We start from the raw sequence: 17335 nt of genomic DNA, 5'->3' as shown, positions 1-17335 counted from the left end.
TATTTTTTGCCATTTATGAATGTGTTATTCAATGTGTTTCTCTGGGCTATAGTAGTAAAGGCCATATTCAATATTGTATCCCCCCCAAAAATAAATATATTTTTTTGATACCTAAAGGGGTCCTAAAATTCAAAATCAAATAGCTAAATAATCCAAATTATGACTATCTTAAAACAATTCCATATGTCAGCTAAGAACCCCCCCAACGTCTTTCAAAAATGAAATGTTAACTAGCCTATGCCTACCTGGCAGAATGATATCATGATTATTTTCAACAATCCAGACACCATTTTTTTACAAACTCCATCTCATGTGCTACAGAAACACCTCAAACCAAACAACAGTCCTAAGTGCCTGTACACTGGAATTAAAGGGTAACTACACAAACTACACACTTGGAATAAAAAAAATTCTCAGTGGTCTCCTGATGTGGTTTAAGCATTGTTATGGATTTACAACATCCAATTTTGTTGTTTTACTATTAAAAAAGTGTGACTTCAACAGCCAAAATCTGAATAAGGGAAAAATCAGAAACCGGTGAATTTCTGACTCAGTTGACAGCCTAATTTATCTTTTAAATAGTAGGCCTACTATTATCCTACTTGCACAGTACAGCTTGGGTTGGCCTGACTGTGAAAGACCAATATGGGATTCATCATTTTAGGTGTGTGTCACTGTTTCTCATTGAATTTTTCACACAGGGAACCTTTCCTTCACCGCGTGGGCTGTTTGGGACATTTTGGGAGTATACCCACTTCTCCACCACTACACTGCTTTTAGATGCACGCGCAAATACAGCCAAACATGCTGCAACTTCTTTTCTTGTTACTTCTGTGGCGAACTCACAAACTGCCCGTTCTCTGTCTTCACAGCAACTCACTGACTGGAGGCGAGCAGGTTAAAGAGAACGTCTCTGATTGGATAGAAAGTTAGGGGTGATTCGACTAATGAGCTGTCGGTTATTCTAACTAAAGGGACAAACTAGGGGTGCATAGGGAAATCTAAATATAAAGGCCTTTTCTACAGTGATCTTGTTAGTATGAGATAATAGCAGCATTTCCATGACTACATATTACGACACATCATTGTGTTTTCACACTTTCACTCTCATTTTGGAAAATTCCCCACCCACTTCCAGACTCTCCAAGCATGTGTAATACAAAATAAAATAAAACAAACAAAATAAACAAACAAAACCCAGAAGAAAAAGGCCCTGCAGGGACGGGACTTCCTCCCTCAGCACATCTGCATCCTAATCAGTGTGGCTACCTCATGGACTGAGTGAAGTGTTTGGAGAAGTGTTTTGTGATAGGTTATATTCCTTCCTTACATACCTGAAGTTTATTTCCAGTTTCACTTAGATGCGTTATTGATTAAGTTAGTCCTCTTTCCTTTTACATATGTATCTGATGTGGTTTAGAGCCCTCAAACTCAACTCTGGACCTCGAAGCCAGTTCCACTGCATTTTTCATTGTTCCCCTATAATCAGGGACTGATTTAAACATGGGACACCAGGTGTGTGCAATTTATTATCAGGTAGAACAGGAAACCAGTGTTTTACCTAACATTGCCTAGTTTGTTAGCCATTAGCCTAGCCGTATCCTCTTATACAGGCATTTGTATCCTTATATTATACAGGCATACTTATCCTTATATTGCTGTACTGAATTAGATATGTTTTCTTTATATGGTTTATTTCCCAGAAAACATCCATCCAACTTTCGTCCTTACATCCGTACCATCTTCCTTTACCAACATCGAAGCTTAAAATATCAAAGATTACCCTCCTCTCACCTTATGTTCCTACAGACTCACCCGTTGTGTTACCTCCCACCCATCCCTTATCAGTTTTATTAAGCTATCTTTCACTCATTCTTACACGAATCGTACTGTCCTGGCTCGGATATTCTCTTTTTACATAGTCCTTTCTAGCAAGGTTCGCACAACTATGATGAAATGCGTAACTAAGCCAGGACAGTACAGCTTGGCTTGGCTTGACTCGGCTCAGCTCAGTAGTGTGAAAAGGCTATCACGTGGATGGGTAACCAAGCCAGCAAAGTACAACACAGCTCGTCTCAGCTCGTAGTGTGAAAATGTTATCAGGTGCGTGCAAAACCAGGCCAGCGCGGTAAAATACAGCTTGGCTCAACTCAGTAGTGTGAAAAAGGTATATGTAGCTAATCCAGTTCTAACCTGTCTCCTTGAAGACCTTCTCGTCAGGCTGCACCACTGAGCACAGGCTATTGAGCACCAGGGTGCCCAGCTTGAGGGTGTTGCGCTCCGAGCTTTTATAATAGTCCAGGGAGTTGTGGGTAAGCAGGAACCAGCGCTTCTTCAGCTTCAGAGAGGCTCTGCTGCTGTTCTTCATCTCCTTGTGGAGCCAGCCTAACGAGGCAGATATTTGTACCGTTTTACAACTCAATCAAAATCAAATATCAACTGAAATGTATCCCTAAAGTTGTAGCATAATATAATATAACGATCTGGTCAGATATGTTGTAACATAATATAATAACATAATGTCAGACCTCTGGCGTTAATGTAACGTAACAATGTCTGACCTCTGATGATGAACTCCTGTCCCTCCACACGCGTGTCTCCTTTGGAGCGTTGTAGCAACGTTATCCAGTGGTGCATCTCTTCAGGAGTGTCGGCATTGCAGTGTAACACCCTGTTAGCTGTGATCATCACAAAGGAGTTGGTCCTGGGAAGGAAGAGGAGTGAAGTTGGAGATTTAGTTCAACTATGTTTATTTGAATGCATCTTTGTATTTGTATTTATTAAGGATCCCCATTAGCCAGCAGCTACTCTTCCTGAGGTCCAGCAACATTAAGACCATTTTAGACAATAAAAAATATTACATGACATTACATTTCATAACACTTTTCACAACACATTAAGTGTGCTCCCTCAGGCCACTACTCTACTATCACATACAGTACCTACAATACAAAATCCATGTGTACGTGTGTGTAGAGTGCGTGTCTTATCATGTGTATGTGTAAGCGTGTGTCTGTGTCTCTTAACAGTCCACGTGGTTCCATAAGGTGTATTTTTATCTGCTTTTTAAATCAGATTTTACTGCTTGCATCAGTTACCTGATGTGGAATAGAGTTCCATGTAGTCATGGCTCTATGTAGTACTGTGAGCCTCCCATAGTCTGTTCTGGACTTGGGGATTGTGAAGAGACCTTTGGTGGCATGTCTTGTGGGGTATGCATGGGTGTCCAAGCTAGTAGTTCAAACAGACACCTCGGTGCATTCAGCATGTCAACACTTATTACAAAAACAAGTAGTGATGAAGTCAGTCTCTCCTCCACATTGAGCCATGATGAGAGATTTACAAGCATATTATCAATGTTAGCTCTCCGTGTACATTTAAAGGGCCAGCCGTGCTGCTCTGTTCTGAGACAATTCATTTTCCGTCCCTCTTTGTGGCACCTGACCACACGACTGAACAGTTGTACAGGTAAGACAAAACTAGGGCCTGTAGGACCTGCCTTGTTGATAGTGTTGATAAAAAGGAAGAGCATCGCTTTATTATGGAAGACTTCTCCCCATCTTAGCTACTGTTATATCAACATGTTTTGACCATGACAATTTACAATCCAGTCACCTCAACTTGCTTAATTTTGACATTATTTATCGCAAGACTTAGTTGAGGTTTAGGGTTAAGTGAAATATTTAGGACAAATGTATTCTTTGAAACACATTCTGAAACTGACTGCAGCTCTTTGTTAAGTGTTGCAGTGATTTCACTCGATGTAGTAGCTGACGTGTATAGTGTTGAGTCATCCTCATACATAGACCCTAACACCCTCTGTGTTCTGCTAGACAGGTAACTCTTTATCCACAATATAGCAGGGGGTGTAAAGCCATAACACATACGTTTTTCCAGCAGCAGACTATGAGCGATAATGTCAAAAGCTGCACTGAGGTCTAACAAAACAGCCCCCACAATCTTTTTATCATCAATTTCTCTCAGCCAATCATCAGTCATTTATCTAAGTGGCGTGCATGTTGAATGTCCTTCCCTATAAGCGTGCTAAAAGTCTGTTGTCAATTTTCTTACTGTAAAATAGCATTGTATCTGGTCAAACACATTTTCCAGAAGTTTACTAAGGGTTGGTAACAGGCTGATTGGTCAGCTATTTGAGCCAGTAAAGGAGGCTTTACTCTTCTTGGGTAGCGGAATTAATTTTGCTTCCCTCCAGGCCTGAGGGCACACACTTTCTAGTAGACTTAGATTGAAGGTATGGCAAATAGGAGTGACAATTTCATCAGTAATTTTCCATCCAAGTTGTCAGACTCCGGTGGCTTGTCATTGTTGATATACAACAATACGTTTTTCACTTCTTCCACACTCACTTAACAGAATTCAAAACTACAATGCTTGTCTTTCATTATTTGATCAGTTATACTTGGATGTGTAGTGTCAGCGTTTGTTGCTGGCATGTCATCCCTAAGTTTATTTATCTTGCCAGTGAAAAAAATAATTAAAGTAATTTACAATATCAGTCGGTTTTGTGATGAATGAGCCAACTGGTTCAATGAATGATGGAGCTGAGTTTGCCTTTTTGCCCAAAATGTCATTTAAGGTGCTCCAGAGCTTTAAACTGTAATTTTTTATATAATTTATCTTTGATTCATAGTATAGTTTCTTCTTCTTTTTATTCAGTTTAGTCACGATTTATCAATTTGCAATATGTTTGCCAATCAGTTGGCAGCCAGACTTATTTACCATTCCTTTTGCCTCATCCCTCTCAACCATATCATTTTTAAATTCCTCATCAATCCACAGGGATTTAACCGTTTTTACGTTTTAATGGGTGCATTAGTAACTGGAATAAGCAATTTCATAAATGTGTAAAGTGCAGCATCTGGTTGCTCCTCATTACACACCACAGACCAACAAATATTCCTTACATCAACAACATAGGAATCACTACAAAACGTATTGTATGACCTCTTATACACTATATTAGACCCAGCCTTTGGAACTGTAGTTTTCCTAGATATGGCTACTATATTGTGATCACTACATCCGATGGATTTGGAAACTGCATGAAAGCACATTTCTGAAACATTAGTAAAGATGTGATCAATACATGTTGATGATTTAATTCCTGTGTTGTTTGTAAATACCCTGGTAGGTTGACTGATAACCTGGACCAGGTTGCAGGCACTGGTTACAGTTTGAAGCTTTTTTTTTTATTCTCGCAAGGTGAGGGAGGTATTGAAAGGTATTGAAAACTGGGGTGTCAATCATTTTGACCCCTATCTTTTTGAGAGAAAAAAGTACTACTTGTTCAACAAATCTCTTTCTCTGAGCAATTGTTTCAGTATAAAATAATATCGTTTCCATTTTTTTATACAATGTAGCTCAGTATTTGAACTATTTATTTCATACAGTCATTTTTCTTCATCTTTATCAAGGGTGTCCATCATTTTGGACCCCACTGTTGGTGTAACGTGAATCTCACCGTTCAGGGTTGTCTGACGCACAGACTGAATCGATCAAGCCAACATCGAGGGTTCCCTGAGGAGAGAGCGAGAGCCTTTATAAGACAGAGAATAGATGTCCTTCAACTACCAGTCAGAGCACAAAGTCACTTTACACAAAAGATACGGTTCAGTGTGACTGGGGTTCTGATGTGAGTTTGACCTTCCAACTCCCTAGGTTCTCATTATTTCCCCACATCCACACACACACGCACAAATACACGCACAAATACACGCACACACACGTACACACACACACACACGCACACACGTACACACACACACACACGTACACACGTACACACGTACACCCCCCCCCCCCCCCCCAAGGAAGAGTAGCCACTGCCTCAGCAACAGCTATTTGGGGATCCTAATAAATACCTGTTCTGAATCAGATGCCATCCCCCAAAAACAATCCCCCCATCTACTCACAATGTTTTCCAGCATTCTGTATACCCAGCTTTCCCTTTACATACTGTATAACCAAAGCTCCCGTATTGAAACTCTATTGCCCATCATCCTCCTCTTCTTCCTGTAGTACTCACCACTGCGTTCTGGGGGTTGGCTTGTTCGTCGTGCATCTCCCTGATCTCTTGCTCTGTGGAGGTGTGCACCTGGCTGAGCACACTGAACCATTGACTGAAAACACAGAGAAGAGTGTCAGCCAATAGGAACCACAGAAACTACACACAGGAACAATACAACAACAATACAATACATATTTATTGTCCATTAGTTACAGAGAACAACAGAAATGTGTCTTCTGCTCCGTCCTCACCCCTCCAGGCAGCACACATCACACATATAGTTGAGATGAGCACAGGGTAAAGCTGCAGTGCAGCACCCCTGAATGGAGAGCATGTTGTGGGGTTAAGGGCCTTGCTCAAGGGCCCAACAGGGTAATGTCTTGAGGATATAAACCCAGCAGCCCTCCAGTTGCCAGATCAATTCCGCCCCTTGTCCAGCACCCGGCCTGGGATTCGAAACGGCCACCTTTTGACCACAGGACCAACTCCTTAGCCGTTGGGCTAACTACCACCGAAGAGTGTCAGCCTATAACAGCGGAACAAAGAACTGTAAATCTTGTCTGCGCTGGATTAAAATGTATTTTAATGGTCTGTTACAGGGGTCACTATCAAAGACCTTTTACTAGGGGCGTGTTTGAAATGGAAAACGAAAAGGAGTGATTAAAATGCTATAAGGAATTCATAAAAGCAGTTAAAAGAAGCCATTATGAATGATTATAGCAAGTCTTATGATAGTGGTATGAAAGACCTTAAGGCCTTATGAATTAATTCATAATACATTATGAACATGTGCGCTCATAGAAAGGTTCTCTCTTGTGATGCTACTTTTAATAAGAATGGGGGGGCAGTCTGGCCCCCCTTCATCTATCCGAGAAGATTCGATCCAGCTATCAAACAGCTTTGCGTTTTAGCCGACTCTTTGCCCTGAACGAGTACCTGAAGAAACTTTGCAACGACAGGAATGTGTCTTTTTGTGACAACTTTGATTTGCTGGGAGCAACCAGCACTTTTTAAAAGAGACAGGATTCACCCTGACCGCAGGGGTTCCAGGATTATTTCCAGCAACGTCAAACTGTTTTAGAGACTGACAGACAGGGTCTGGTAGTGCTCGAGTTCCAGCAACATCAAACTGTTTTAGAGACTGACAGACAGGGTCTGGTAGTTCTCCAGTCCCAGCAACATCAGGTCTGGTAGTTCTCCAGTCCCAACAACATCAAACTGTTTCAGAGACTGACAGACAGGGTCTGGTAGTGCTCCAGTCCCAGCAACATCAAACTGTTTTAGAGACTGACAGACAGCGTCTGGTAGTGCTCCAGTCCCAGCAACATCAAACTGTTTCAGAGACTGACAGACAGGGTCTGGTAGTGCTCCAGTCCCAGAAACATCAAACTGTTTCAGAGACTGACAGACAGGGTCTGGTAGTTCTCCAGACCCAGCAACATCTAACTGTTTTAGAGACTGACAAACAGAGTCTGGTAGTTCTCCAGTCCCAGCAACATCTTACTGTTTTAGAGACAGACAAACAGGGTCTGGTAGTTCTCCAGTCCCAGCAACATCTAACTGTTTTAGAGACTGACAGACAGGGTCTGGTAGTGCCCCAGTCCCAGCAACATCAAACTGTTTTAGAGACTGACAGACAGGGTCTGGTAGTTCTCCAGTCCCAGCAACATCTAACTATTTTAGAGACTGACAGACAGGGTCTGGTAGTTCTCCAGACCCAGCAACATCTAACTGTTTTAGAGACTGACAGACAGCGTCTAGCAGTGCTCCAGTCCCAGCACCATCTAACTGTTTTAGAGACTGACAGACAGGGTCTGGTAGTGCTCCAGTCCCAGCAACATCAGGTCTAGTAGTTCTCCAGTCCCAACAACATCAAACTGTTTTAGAGACTGACAAACAGGGTCTGGTAGTTCTCCAGACCCAGCAACATCTAACTGTTTTAGAGACTGACAGACAGCGTCTGGCAGTGCTCCAGTCCCAGCAACATCAAACTGTTTTAGAGACTGACAGACAGGGTCTGGTAGTGCTCCAGTCCCAGAAACATCAAACTGTTTCAGAGACTGACAGACAGGGTCTGGTAGTGCTCCAGTCCCAGCACCATCTAACTGTTTTAGAGACTGACAGACAGGGTCTGGTAGTGCTCCAGTCCCAGCAACATCAGGTCTAGTAGTTCTCCAGTCCCAACAACATCAAACTGTTTCAGAGACTGACAGACAGGTCTGGTAGTGCTCCAGTCCCAGCAACATCAAACTGTTTTAGAGACTGACAGACAGTGTCTGGTAGTGCTCCAGTCCCAGCAACATCAAACTGTTTCAGAGACTGACAGACAGGGTCTGGTAGTGCTCCAGTCCCAGAAACATCAAACTGTTTCAGAGACTGACAGACAGGGTCTGGTAGTTCTCCAGTCCCAGCAACATCTTACTGTTTTAGAGACAGACAAACAGGGTCTGGTAGTTCTCCAGTCCCAGCAACATCTAACTGTTTTAGAGACTGACAGACAGGGTCTGGTAGTGCCCCAGTCCCAGCAACATCAAACTGTTTTAGAGACTGACAGACAGGGTCTGGTAGTTCTCCAGTCCCAGCAACATCAAACTGTTGTAGAGACTGACAGACAGGGTCTGGTAGTGCTCCAGTCCCAGAAACATCAAACCGTTTTAGAGACTGACAGACAGGGTCTGGTAGTGCTCCAGCCCCAGAAACATCAAACTGTTTTAGAGACTGACAGACAGGGTCTGGTAGTGATCCAGTCCCAGAAACATCAAACCATTTTAGAGACTGACAGACAGGGTCTGGTAGTGCTCCAGTTCTCCCTGTCAGAATAAGCAATAGAGGACTTGTAAAGCATATCAACTCCTGTAGAAATGGCACTATTGTTATCGTGAGTAACCTAATTTATGTTCCTTTAACTCCGCCTTCTAGTGAGTTTATACAAACTGTCATTCTGTTAGATTGGAGACTGTCAGAAAACATGGTTGTTACGTTAATCATTTGGTTGTTATTCCATTGGTTACCTCGAGGCAGATGCCCGAGGGGCAGAGTGGCCCACACTCATTGAATATGGCACTTTTAAATGTTAAAGCAATCCCTAATAAACCTTTTCTCGTGAATGACCTCATTACTGAGCGCAAAGTCGATTGGATGTTTCTCACTGAAACATTGCTGTCATCAGATTGTAGTGTGCTGCTCTTATTGAAGCCTCCCCTTTGGACTACAGCTTTTCATACTCTATCAGAAAAGTGGAAAAGGCCTCTATTTGTATGCTCTCAGCTGTAAGGTTATTTTTTCTTTTGGTGACTTTGGGTCTTTTGAGCATCATGCTATACTGTTTAAATGTCAGCTGCCAGTTCTGACCATAACCCTGTATAGGTCACCAGCACTGCCCCACTTTCTTTACTGATTTATCTGAACTATTCTCTATTGTCTTTGAGAACTATGATAAAATCATTGTGTTAGGCAAATGTTATATTCACGTTGACAAAGAGACTGTCTCCAAGGCCATTGAATTCATTAATCTTTTGAGCTCTATGGACTTTAACCAACATGTTACTGGGCCCACTTATAACCATCGTCATACACTGGACCTGGTTATTACCAAGAGGCTTTCTATTGGCATATCCTCTATTGTTGATGTTGCTTTATCTGATCACCACTGTGTATTTATGACTACCTTGTTGCCCATAGCACAGGGTAATACTGAATGCATTATTAAGAAATGCTCTTACCTCTGAAGTTTCTGCAGATTTTATTGAGTTAATGAACAATACTTCACTACCTATTTTGCCTTACTCTTGTGATGATTTAGTTGATAACTTTAATAGCAAATAGAGGGCAACCATTGATGCCATAGCTCCAGTAAAGTTGAAAAAGGTCACATCCAAACAGAGAACCCCTTGGATGAGTGAGGAAACAAATCAATTAAGGATAAATTGCAGAAAGGCAGAGCGGAAGTGGAGAAAGTCAAAATTGCAGGTCTATTATGATATTCTGAGAGATCAACTTGACATAAATAACAAGGCAATTAAAATGTCAGATATAATTTTTTTTCTAACTTGATCACTACTATCCATAATAATTTGAGAGTACTCTTCTCTACCACTGATGGCCTGATAAATCCTACCCCCTCAAACCTATGTGAACTTTCCTCCAAATCTAAATGTTATGAGTTTGCGGCATATTTCAGAGATAATATAACCAACATTAGGCTGGGTGTCAGTCAAGCAAGACCTGATGAGAAGTTTGATTATTTGTGCCTACCACGCAAAGGCCCTATGTCGTACCCACTGTGACTATTAAAATCTACCCTAACCAGAAACCGTGGATGGATGGCGGCATTCACACAAAACTGAAAGCGTGATCCACCGCATTTAACCATGGAAAGATGTCTGGAAATATGGCTAAATATAAACAGTGTCGTTTTTTCCCTCCGCAAGGCAATCAAACAAGCGTAATACAGGGATAAGGTGGAGTTGCAACTCAACGGCTCAGACACGAGACATATGTGGCAGGGTCTACAGGAAATCACGGACTACAAAAACAAAAACAGCCATGTCACGAATACCGGCGTCACGCTTCCAGACAAACTAAACACCTTCTTTGCCCACTTTGAGGATAATACAGTGCCACCGTCGCGGCTTGCTAACAAAGACTGCGCCCCCCATCCTCTCCTTCTCAGTGGCTGACGTGAGTAAAACATTTAAACATGTTAACCCTCGCAAGGCTGCTGGCCCAGATGGCATCCCTAGCCGCGTCCTCAGAGCATGCACAGACCAGCTGGCTGGTGTGTTTATGGACATATTTAATCGCTCCCTATCCCAGTCTGTTGTCTCCATATGCTTCAAGATAGCTACCATTGTTCCTATACCCAAAAAGGTAAAGATAACTGAACTAAATGACTACCGCCCCGTAGCACTCACTTCTGTCATCATGAAGTGCTTTGAGAGGCTAGTCAAGGATCATATCACAGCCACCTTACCGGCCACCCTAGACCCACTTCAGTTTGCATACCATCCTAACAGGAAGGCGCAATAGCGCCTCTTCAAACTCAGGAGGCTGAAGAAATTTGGCTTGTCACCCAAAACTCTGACAAACTTTTACAGATGCACAATCGAAAGCATCCTGTTGGGCTGTATCACAGCCTGGTATGGCAACTGCACCGCCCTCATCTGCAAGGCTCTCCAGAGGGTGGTGCGGTCTGCACAAGGCATCACCGGGGGCAAACTACCTGCCCTCCATGACACCTACAGCACCCGATGTCAAAGGAAGGCCAAAAAGATCATCAAGGTGTAACGAGGGTCGTACAAAGGGGACCAAGGCGCGGTGCATAAAGTGCTCATATTTTACTTTAATGAAAACACTAAATCAAAAACAACAAAAACGACCATCAACGGTTCCGTCAGGTTACAAGAACAAAACAGCAAACAACTACCCACAAAACCCAAAGGAAAAACAGGCTGCCTAAGTATGGTTCCTAATCAGAGACAACGATAGACAGCTGCCTCTGGTTAGGAACCATACTCGGCCCAACACAAAGAAATACAACACATAGAATGCCCACCCCACACCCTGACCTAAACACATAGAGAAACAAACCCTCTCTCTCAGGTCAGGGCATGTCACAAGGACAACAACCAAATTAAGAGTACTAGAGAGCGTGTGCCCTCAGGCCTGGATGGAAGCTAAAGTCAATCCGCTACCCAATAATAGTAAAGCCCCGTTTACTGGCTCAAATAGCTGACTAATCAGCCTGTTACCAACCCTTAGTAAACATCTGGAAAAAATTGTGTTTGACCAGATACAATGCTATTTTACAGTAAACAAATTGACAACAGAATTTCCGCATGCTTATAGGGAAGGACACTCAACCAGCACAGCACTTACACAAATGACTGACGATTGGCTGAGAGAAATTGATGATAAAATGATTGTGGGGACTGTCTTGATAGACTTCAGTGCAGCTTTTAACATTATTGATCATAGTCTGCTGCTGGAAAAATGTATGTGTTATGGCTTTACACCCCCTGCTATAATGCGGATAAAGAGTTACTTGTCTAACAGAACACAGAGGGTGTTCTTTAATGGTAGCCTATCAAATATAATCTAGTTAGCTTCAGGAATTCCCCAGGGTAGCCGTGTAGGCCCCTTACTTTGTTCAATTTGTACTAATGACATGGCACAGACTTTGAGTAAAGCTAGAGTCTATGTATGCGGATGACTCAACACTATACACGTCAGCTACTACAGCGACTGAAATGACTGCAACACTCAACAAAGAGCTGCAGTTAGTTTCAGAGTGGGTGGCAAGGAATAAGTTATCCCTAAATATTTCTAAAACTTAAAGCATTGTATTTGGAAGAAAACACTCACTAAACCCTAAACCTCAACTAAATTTTGCAATAAATAATGTGGAAATTTAGCAAGTTGAGATGACTAAACTGCTTGGAGTAACCCTAGATTGTTAACTGTCATGGTCAAACATATTGATGCAGTAGTAGCCCTAGTTTTGTCGCACCTTGACTACTGTTCAGTCGTGTGGTCAGGTGCCACAAAAAAGGACTTAGGAAAATTGCAATTGGCTCAGAACAAGACAGAACGGCTGGCCCTTGGATGTACACAGAGAGCTATAATTAATAATATGCATGTCAATCTCTCCTGGCTGAAAGTGGAGGAGAGATTGACTTCATCACTACTTTATGAGAGGTATTGACATGTTGAATGCACCAAACTGTCTGTCTAAACTACTGGCACACAGCTCGGACACCCATACATAATCCACAAGACATGCCACAAGAGGTCTCTTCACAGTCCCCAAGTCCAGAACAGACTATGGGAGGCACACAGTACTACATAGAGCCATGACTACATGGAACTCTATTCCACATCAAGTAACTGATGCAAGCAGTAAAATTTGATTTAAAAAACAGATTAAAAAAACACCTTAAGGAACAGCGGGGACTGTGAAGCAACACAAACATTGGCCCAGACACATGCTTACACCTACACACACACACGATAACATACGCACTATACATAGACATGGATTTAGTACTGTAGATATGTGGTAGTGGTGGAGTAGGGGCCTGAGGGCACACAATGTGTTGTGAAATCTGTGAATGTATTGTAATGTTTTAAAATTGCATAAACTGCCTTAATTTTGCTGGACCCCACTACATTTGTTGTGGACCTGGGATTTCTGGAAGTGCCTTCTGATGAAGATAATCAAAGGTAAGGGAATATTTACAATAGTATATTTGATTTTAGATAGTTCCAAGATGGCGCTAACCTGTATCGCCTAGCCTATTTTTCTGAGCATAGCACCTCGTTTATTGCAAAGTGTGATTTCCCAGTAAAGTTATTTTTAAATCTGGCAATGCGGTTGCATTCATGAGATGTTAATCTATAATTCTTTGAATGACAATATTACATTTTAATAATGTTTTCGAATAGTAATTTTGTAAATTGTAGCTCTGATTCACCGGAAGCATTTGAGGGAAAATATTTTCTGAACGTCACGCGCCGATGTAAAATGCTGTTTTTATATATAAATATGAACTTTATCGAACAAGAAATGCATGTATTGTGTAACATGATGTCCTAGGAGTGTCATCTGATGAAGATTGTCAAAGGTTAGTGCTGCATTTAGCTGTGTTTTGGGTATTTGTGATGCATGCTAGTTGCTTTGAAAATGGGAGTGTGATTATTTTTGGCAGGGTACTCTCCTAACATAATCTAATGTTTTGCTTTTGCTGTAAAGCCTTTTTGAAATCGGACAACGTGGTTCGATTCAGGAGAGGTGTATCTATAAAATGGTGTAAAATAGTCATGTTTGAGAAATTGAAGTTATAGCATTTATGAGGTATTTGTATTTCGCGCGACGCGGTTCCACTGGCTGTTGACCAGGTTCCCAGACAGGTTAATGAAAAAAATAAGCAAACACGTTTGGTGTTCGCCAAAAGGCATGTGGGAGACTCCCCAAACATATGGAAGAAGGTACTCTGGTCAGATGAGACAAAAATGTTGCTTTTGGCCATCAAGGAAAACACTTTGTCTGGTACAAACCCAACACCTCCCATCACCCCGAGAACACCATCCCCACAGTGAAGCATGATGGTGGCAGCATCATGCTGTGGGGATGGTTTTCATCGGCAGGGACTGGGAAACTGGTCAGAATTGAAGGAATGATGGATGATGCTAAATACAGGGAAATTCTTGAGGGAAACCTGTTTCAGCCTCCCAGAGATTTGAGACTGGGACGGAGGTTCACCTTCCAGCAGGACAATGACCCTAAGCATACTGCTAAAGCAACACTCGTGTGGCTTTGACACTCGTCAAAGCCCAGACCTCAATCCAATTGAGAATCTGTGGTATGACTTAAAGATTGCTGTACACCAGCGGAACCCATCCAACTTGAAGGAGCTGGAGCAGTTTTGCCTTGAAGAATGTGCAACAATCCCAGTGGCTAGATGTGCCAAGCTTATAAAGACATACCCCAAGAGACTTGCAGCTGTAATTGCTGCATAAGGTTGCTCTACAGAGTATTTACTATAGGAGAGGTGAATAGTTATGCACGCTCAAGTTTTCTGTTTTTTTTGTCTTATTTCTTATTTGTTTCACAATAAAAAAATGGTGCATCTTGAAGGTGGTAGGCATGTTGTGTAAATCAAATGATACAAACCCCCCAAAAATCTATTTTAATTCCAGGTTGTAAGGCAACAAAATAGGAAAAATGCCAAGGGGTGAATACTTTCGCAAGTCACTGTACCTGCCTTCTCTTGATTATTGTCCAGTCATGTGGTTGAGTGCTGCAAGGAGAGACCTAGTTAAACTGCATCTGGCTCAGAACAGAGCGGCACGTCTTGTTCTTCATTGTAATCAGAGGGCTGATATAAATACTATGCATGCCAGTCTCTCTTGGCTAAGAGTTGAGGAGAGACTGACATCACTTCTTATTTTTATAAGAAACATTAATGTGTTGAAAATCCCATATTGTTTGCATAGTCAATTTACACACAGCTCTGACACACACACTTACCCCACCAGACCTGACACCAGGGGTCTTTTCACAGTCCCCAAATCCAGAATAAATTCAAGAAAGCGTACAGTATTATATAGAGCCATTATTGCATGGAACTCCGTTCCATCTCATATTACTCAAATAAACAGCAAACCTGGTTTCACAAAACAGATAAAGTAACACCTCACGGCACAATGCCTTTCCCCTATTTGACCAAGATAGTTTGTGTGTATGTATTGATATGTAGGCTACGGTGCCTTGTGTAAAAATGTAATCATTCATGTAGTTCTTTCCTTGAGCTGTTGTCTATTAATGCTAAGTATTATGTCATGTGGACCCCAGGAAGAGTAGCTGCTGCTTTTGCAACAGCTAATAGGGATCCTAATAAAATACCAATTCTCGATCCTATCCCCACCACCTTCTACAAAACAGATTTAATTGCATATCTGAAGAAGTGCAAGCTATTGTTAATCAGTCACTGTTCACAGGCACTTTCCCCAATGCACTAAAACTGCTATGGTGAAACCCCTTCTGAAGAAAAGTAATCTAGAGTTAGCAAGTTTTGGAGAATCTCCAACCTTCCATCCTTTATGCAAAATTCTGAAGAAATTGGTTTTCAAACAGCAAAATTATTTTAAGTGCCAACTGTAATTAAACATGTTTTATTCCAATCTGATTTTCGTGCGCACCACAGCACAGAGACAGCCTTAGTAAAGGTGGTAAATGATCTTAGAGCCAACACAGATGCAAAACAGCTCTTTGACCTTGTACTCTTGGATTTAAGTGCTACATTCAACATTGTTGACCTTGATGTCCTCCTGGACAGACTGAAGAAGTGGTTTGGCCTCTCCGATCCAGTTCTAAATTGGTTTAGGACCTATTTAACCGGTTCAGAGTTTTTTGTCAACCTTGGTGAACATAACTCAGAGAAAACAAGGTTCGATTTTGGGTCTGGTACTGTTCAGTTTCTATATGTTACCCCTTGGCAGCATTATCAGAAAGCACAACATTGATTTTCGCTGCTACCCAGATGATACACAACTTTACATTTCTGTGTCACCAGAGGATTTTAGCTCTACGGATAAATTATTAGACTGTATTAGTGATTTACTTGGATGGCTCACAACTTCTTTCAGCTGAATCAAGACAAGACCGAAGTAATTATTGTTGGAGCCAAAGCACAGAGAGAGAATCTGGCTGCATATTTTATTCACGGGCAATAAAAATAAAACACCAGGTAAAAAACCAAGGTGTTATTTTAGATTCTGAACTAAATTTCCATTCATACATTAGGAATGTGACCAAAATAGCTTTTTATCACCTGAGGAACATTGCCATGGTGCGGCTGTTTCTATCTCAGGGTGATACAGAGAGACTAATCCATGCTTTTATTACAAGCAGGCGTGACTGTTGTTATGCCCTCCTATCTGGTCTACCCAAGAAAGCCATTGGTCAACTGCTGCAGCACGGGTACTGACCAAGATCAGATGGAGAGCACACATTACCCTGGTTTTAAGGTCTCTGCACTGGCTGCATGTGAGTTTTATAATTCGTTTTAAGATTTTTCTATTGGTTTTTAAATCACTCCACGATTGTGCACCCCAATACATGTCAGACACAATGAAAAAGTTATGTACCCAGTAGGTCCCTCAGGTCCTCTGGGGCTTTTAACTATCCCAACCCCTAGGACCAATAGGCATGAAAAGGGAGCCTTTAGTTATTATGCCCCCAGCCTCTGGAATAGCCTGCCAGAGATCCTGAGGGGGGCTGAAACTGTGGACATATTTAAAAGAGACCATAATACTTTTAACCTTTGCTCTTCCTTAGGGTGGTTTTTAGTCATTCAGTTTTTGTAATTCTTTTGTTTTTATCTTAAGTTTGTTGTGTAGTAAATATTTCAGCTTTTGTTTTCATAGTTTTTTATTATAATTTTTTCCTGTGAAGAACATTGCATTGCATTCCATATCTGAAATGTGCTGTATAAATAAAGCTTGATTTGATTTGTTTTGATATGGGCAGTTGAATGGTTTGGTCTCTAACCGATCCTAGTAGATGACCATGCACATGTGTACACACACACACACACACACACACACACACACACACACACACACACACACACACACACACTAGACTTGCCTGGCATCCTCAGCGGTCTCAGCAATAAGGTGGTAGGTGCGCTCTGGCATGATGATGTCGATTCCGTTCTCCTTGCCTGTGTTGTCCACAATCTCTCTGCAAGATAGAAGTACATCAATCTAGATCCGTTCCCTCTCTTCAGATATAAAACCTAGAGA

At 41.8% G+C, this 17335-nt stretch overlaps 1 protein-coding gene across 3 annotated transcripts in view; it reads right to left on the bottom strand.

The window, feature by feature from the left end:
- myo10 (myosin X) overlaps positions 1-17335 on the bottom strand; it is a 290886-nt gene that overhangs the window by 10573 nt on the left and 262978 nt on the right. For all 3 annotated transcript variants that reach the window (XM_029703950.1, XM_029703951.1, XM_029703952.1), the window contains 5 exons: positions 17178-17273; positions 6047-6140; positions 5483-5538; positions 2562-2704; positions 2194-2385 (listed from right to left, as the gene is read on the bottom strand). In XM_029703950.1, the coding sequence (XP_029559810.1) occupies positions 2194-2385; positions 2562-2704; positions 5483-5538; positions 6047-6140; positions 17178-17273 (581 nt within the window). The remainder of the gene's footprint in view (positions 1-2193; positions 2386-2561; positions 2705-5482; positions 5539-6046; positions 6141-17177; positions 17274-17335) is intronic.

The sequence above is a fragment of the Salmo trutta genome, chromosome 21, assembly GCF_901001165.1.
Source record: "Salmo trutta chromosome 21, fSalTru1.1, whole genome shotgun sequence".
Classification (NCBI taxonomy): domain Eukaryota; kingdom Metazoa; phylum Chordata; class Actinopteri; order Salmoniformes; family Salmonidae; genus Salmo; species Salmo trutta.
Note: the sequence above shows the minus strand (reverse complement) of the source record. Positions and strands in the feature narration are given on the sequence as shown.